At 48.0% G+C, this 5,981-nt stretch overlaps 1 protein-coding gene across 1 annotated transcript; it reads right to left on the minus strand.

Moving 5' to 3' along the window:
* Window positions 1–3,063: 3,063 nt before the first annotated feature.
* LOC117904786 lies at window positions 3,064–4,584 on the minus strand. The gene has a single exon (XM_034817544.1). The coding sequence runs from the start codon at window positions 4,582–4,584 to the stop codon at window positions 3,064–3,066; it is 1,521 nt and encodes a 506-aa protein (XP_034673435.1).
* Between the last annotated feature and the right edge of the window lie 1,397 nt (window positions 4,585–5,981).

Below are 5,981 nucleotides of genomic sequence, written 5' to 3' on the forward strand. Positions count from 1 at the left end.
TATGAGACAACTTCTTCTGCACCGATAACATTTGTGAGTGTTCTCCATCATCCTTAATTCAAAGCCCATCACCACATTCATCAGCTTATGAGTTAAAGCTTGAGTTGGAGGGCAGCCACTTGCTAGGTGGGCCATGCCTTTGATACCAGCTACATTTCTTGGAAAAAAGTGTTTCCGTACATACATACATAGATAGTAAAAAAAAAAAAATCCATAAAATAGAAACCATTATTAGATCATATTTGGTCCTGATAAATATTAGAGAAGGAAAAATAAAATTAAAAAATAATTTTTTAATAGAATTTGGTTTTATTATGAAAAAAAAAAAAGTCAAATATAATTACAAATATTAAGAAACTTGTATATTTTAAAATTATTTAATATTTATATAAACGAGTTAAATATGTGAAAAAAGTTTAAAGTAGTATGAAAAAGTTTAAACTGTGGGCCATTGTCGGCTATGATGGTTTGGGGGATTCCAAAGCGACAGATAATGTTTTTCCATACGAATCTGGTGATATCTTTATCTTTGATGCTAGCATAGGCTTCGGCTTCTACCCATTTAGTGAAGTAATCCGTGGCTACAAGCAGGAATTTTTTCTGGGCGGGTGCGACTGGTAGAGGTCCTACGATGTCCATGCCCCACTGTGCGAAGGGCCAGGGTCCTGAGATTGTTTTCAATTCTCCTGATGGCATATGTGGAATGAGGGCATGCCTTTGACATTTGTCACATTTTTTGACATATGCCACCGCATCCTTTTTCATCGTAGGCCAGTAATAACCTTGCGAATGGGCCCTGTGCGCTAGAGACCGACCTCCGGTATGATTTCCACATACTCTCTCATGCAATTCAGCTAATACATACGATACCTCTGAATGATTTAGGCATCTGAGGTAGGGGCCTGTAAAGGATCGCTTGTACAGGTGCCCCCCAATCATGGTGAAGCGGGCAGCTTGCACCCGGATCTTGTGTGCTTGCTTGGTTTCTTCGGGCAGGGTGCCTATCCGGAGGTATTCGATGATGGCTTTCATCCAGCCTTTGTCGTCTGTTTCATTTTCCTCAATGGCATTACAAGTGGAGGCTTCTGTGACGGAGGGTTTGGTTTGCACATATATAGGCAATAGTATAGCTTCTTTGATGGGAAGAGAAGCAGCTATGCCTGCTAGGGCGTCGGCACGTGAGTTTTCAGTTCGCCTGATTTTTTCAATCGTCCATTCGGTGAATCGCTGCAAGGTGTCTCTTACTTTGTTTAAGTATCGCGCCATGCGTGCATCCTTGGCCTCATATTTTTTCTGAACATGTCTTACCACAAGTTGGGAATCACTATGAACCCGAAGTTTGGAGACGGATAAGGCCAAAGCGAGGTCCAATCCGGCTAAGATGGCTTCATATTCTGCTTCATTGTTAGAGGCGGGGAACCCCAGCCGGATGGCTTGCTCCAGATGCTCTCCGGTTGGGGATTGTAACAGGAGCCCTACTCTGGATTCGGACGATCGGGAGGCCCCATCAACCCGTAAAGTCCATCATTGTTTTTCGCTTGGCTCCTCGTGTTGGGTGGGCCTTCGGGAGTATTCCAGCACGAAGTCAGCCATCCCTTGGCCTTTTATGGACAATCTGGGTTGGAACTCGATTCCAAATTCACTCAATTCTATGGCCCATTGAAGCATTCTCCCGATTAGGTCCGGCTTGTGTAGGATATTGCAAAGGGGTTGGTCAGTTAACACGACCACCGGGTGTGCTTGGAAATAGGGGCGGAGTTTCTGAGCGGCACTTCGAAGCGGTAAGGCCGTTAATTCCATCTTTGAATATCTGGTTTCTACGTCTACTAACGCTCCGCTGATGTAGTAGATGGGTTTCTGCTCCTTGGGTGATGGGCAGCGGAATAAGACAGCGCTAATTGCCCACTCTGAGACAGCCAGGTACATATACAATTTTTCTCTGGGGAGGGGGCTGCTTAGGATGGGTGGTTGCATGAGGCACCACTTAATTTTTTCGAAAGCGTTTTGACAGCTGTCCGTCCATCCGCTTGCTCCTGCTTTGCGGATTGCCAAGAAGAAGGGTTGTAGCTCATCGGTGAAACGGGCTATAAAACGCCCTAGGGCAACAAGCTTGCCTGTGAGGCGCTGTAATTCCTTCTTGTTCCTGGGGGGTGGTGTTTCTATGACTGCCTTGACTTGATCTGGGCTAACCTCTATCCCCCTTTGACTGACCATAAATCCCAGGAATTTTCCAGCACTTACGCCAAAGGCGCATTTAGAAGGATTTAGCTTCATGTCAAATTTCCTCAGGAGGTGAAAAACTTCTTGCAAGTGGAGAACGTGCTCCTCTCGGGTTTTGCTTTTGACCACGATATCATCAATATACACCTCTACTGTGCGGCCGATTAGAGGTTTGAATATCTTTGTCATCAGTCTTTGGTAAGTAGCGCCAGCATTTTTGAGGCCAAATGGCATGACTTTGTAACAATAAAGTCTGTGTGGCATTATGAAGGCTGTCTTCTCTTGATCATCTGGGGCCATGGGGATTTGGTGATATCCGGAGAAAGCGTCCAGGAAGGAGAGCATCCCTTGCCCCGCAGTGGAATCCACAATTTGATCTATTCGTGGCAAGGGGAAACTGTCTTTCGGACACGCTTTATTGAGGTTGGTGTAGTCAACGCAGACCCGCCATTTGCCTTCTTTTTTGGGTACCACTACTACATTTGCCAACCAGTCCGGATAATCCACTTCTTTGATGAATCCGGCTTCCAGTAACTTGTCGATCTCATTCCAGATGATTTTTTGTCTGTCCGGGTGAAAACGTCTAACCCCCTGCCGGATGGGTTTCGCTGTTGGTAAAACGTTAAGTTTATGAGAGACTATTGAGGGGTGGATTCCCTTCATATCAGAGTGTGCCCATGCGAAAATGTCATGGTTTTGCCGGAGGGCGTTTTCGACGTTCTGGGCTTCTTCAGGCGTTAAGAGGGAACTGATATGAGTAAGGTGAGCATCTTCTTTCGAAATTTGGATTGTTTGTAAGGGATCTGCTACCGGGGGATCTCTGTCCGTCGGACACAGTGACTGTTATTGGTCAAGTGTGGGAGTGGACTCAGGGAGAGATTCGTCTTCCTGACTGGTCCCTGGTTCTCTTGCTATCTGGTAGCATTGGCGAGCGGCTAGCTGGCTGCCGTACAGGTTGATTTGCCCATCCTCAGTAAGAAAGCTTACCATCTGATGGTATGTGGAGGGGATGGCTTTCATGCAGTGCAGCCATGCGCGTCCCAAGATAACATTGAAGGGTGATAGATCTTGTACCACCAAAAATTGAACGTTGAGAGTGACTGGTCCAGCTTGGACTGACAGCACAATGTCTCCCAAGGAAATAGTTGATGCCCCGTTGAATCCGGACAAAATCCTTCCAGGGTTTTCGAGACCGACTAAGTTGTGTCCCATGTGGCTTATGATTGATGCTTGCACCAGATCGGCTGAGCTGCCTGGGTCAATTAAGATGCGTCTTACGTCGAATTTGTCTATCCCCAAGGATAGAATGAGGGCATCACGGTGCGGATGTAATATCCGTGTAGGGTCTACTGGTGGAAAAGTGATTGTCCCGTCTATGGGGCGAGGGCTTCCTCCGGTTATCCCAGGCCGGATGGAGTTGACGCGCTCACGCACCATTGCTTCTCGTAACAATTTTTGCCTCTTTCGTTTGGAATTTATCTCTTCATCCGACGGACTTCCATTAATGTAGTTTATGACGGCTTTGGGGGCGACTAGAACCACGGGGGCTCCAGAGTCGTGGCTCCGGGAGGCGTCTTTATCTCTGGCATTTGAGCGGAGGTATTGCCTTAAATGTCCCGCCTTTATAAGCCTTTCCACCAGATATTGGAGGCTTCTGCACGTCTCCGTTGTGTGGCCATGCTCCTTGTGGTAAGCGCATTTTTTGCTATGATCTCTTTTGGATGGATCCGATCCGAGGGGTCTGGGCCACCTGAAGTCGGACATGCTTTGGATCATAGGGAGAAGCTTCTCATAAGTTATGGAGAGGGGTGTGAGGGGTGGCATTTCCGGGCGGCTTGGCCCTTCTTGCCTTCGATCGGATGGCCTTGGCCTGTCCGGAAGTTTGGCGCTTCCTTCTGTATTACCCTTGGACGGCTGTCCGGCAACCAACACTTGCTGGGTGGCTGCCCGTACGTCATCTTCAAGCATTGAGTATTTGTTCGCACGTCGAAACAAGTCGTCCATCGTCATGGGAGGCTTTTTAGCTAGTGACTCAAAAAATGGAGTGCTTGGACAGATGCTTCGCTTGAAGATCTGTAGGACGGCGTCCATGCTGCAAGCTTCCACTTGTAGGACAGCTTGGCCAAATCGTTTCACGAATTCCCTCAAGGATTCATTATCCTTCATTTTTATGTTATGCAGGGTGCTAATGTTTTGTTTATGCCGAGCGAAGCATAGGTATTGTCCTACGAAAGCTTCTGAAAGGTCTCTGAAATTATCCACAGAGTTAGGAGGTAGGCGATGGAACCATGAGAGAGCCTGACCTTGTAGACTGGCAGGGAACACTTTACATAGCAGCGGGTCGTTGCCTATATCGAGCGTCATAAGCTGTCGATAATGCATGATATGGTCAAAGGGGTCACTGCACCCATCGTATGTGGAGAATTTTGGTACAAGGAACCCCCTTGGGGGCTCGTAATGAATGATATGAGAGCAGAAAGGCGTGGAGAGCATGTCATCCAGCCTTTTGCTAATGGAGCCCATGAGTGGCTCGTTCGGGGGATTCTTCCCAATGGTTCGTACCGCTTGGTGCGGAGGAACGTTCTGCACCATGGGGGTGACCAAGGGGTCACGGTGCGGGAGAACGTTCTATGGTATGGGGTGACCGCAGGATCATGGTGCACTCCCCCTGTGGTGGTTATTGGTGGCTTGGGCCTGCCAGGTTGCTGGGGGCCCAGTCTCGCACGCATAGCGCCTGACAATTGGGATCTTCTGTCACGCTGTCTCTTTGATGAGAAATGAGTGGAATCTGAGCTCTCTTCACGGGGAGCTCGAGGCATGGGTGTGTGTGGCTCATGCGGCCTAGCGTTGCGTGTTTCAGGGATTGCCCCCGCTGTTTCGGGGTAAATCGACTATGGATGAGGCCTTGAGTTGGCTACTTGGCCTCTAGATTGCTGACGACGGGGAGGCCCCGTCGATGACGCCTGGATTTGTAATATTGCATTTTCCTCTCTTAACCTTGTCGTCTCCTGGAGGAGAGTTTGCAGTTGTCGCTCGCTTGCTAACTGCCTTTTTTCAATGGCATGGCGCCATTCAGAATTATCTTCCTCTCCTCTACCAGATGAACGGCTTTGGGAAGGTGTGGCCATATTTGCTGGTTACTGAATCAGCGAAAAAGTTTCCCACAAACGGCGCCAATGTTGAGGCCTCGTATTCCCAATGATCCATGTAGTTGCCAAATGAATGGACGTACGATCTCAACCAATATAGATTCCTGATTCAGCTGTTCCTGCAAAAGGCGTCCGGACGGGGTGTCCGGACACACCCTCCGATGGTTTTGTCAACCATGGAAAGAGAGATAAAAGCAGTTGGCACAGTTGGCCTTTTACTAGGTGTTGGAAAAGCTTACCTTCTTCTTTGCGCGAAGGTTTATATATATAGCATTTAGAAATTCTCTCTCCATAAATAATGGAAGGCTTTTTGGTTTACCATGATGCCACTAGGTAGTGGCAGGGACATCCTCATCCTACGAACGGCTGTCAGAGATCGTGGGAAGTGACTTGCTGTCACTTCTGTCTTTTCACTCTGCAGACATCGGAATATGGATTGTGACAGGATGTCAGAATGACGTAGTGAGGCATGCTTGGTTTGGTCGGTGATCCGGATGAACATATCCGGATAGAATATGAAAGGTCGCCGGATGAGTACTGGCGGCGGTCCGGATGTGATGCTTTGCGAGTCTCGTGTGCTCTTACTTCAGGGGGTCCGGAGAGGAGAGTGCA

This window comes from Vitis riparia, chromosome 17, assembly GCF_004353265.1.
Source record: "Vitis riparia cultivar Riparia Gloire de Montpellier isolate 1030 chromosome 17, EGFV_Vit.rip_1.0, whole genome shotgun sequence".
In the NCBI taxonomy this organism is placed as follows: domain Eukaryota; kingdom Viridiplantae; phylum Streptophyta; class Magnoliopsida; order Vitales; family Vitaceae; genus Vitis; species Vitis riparia.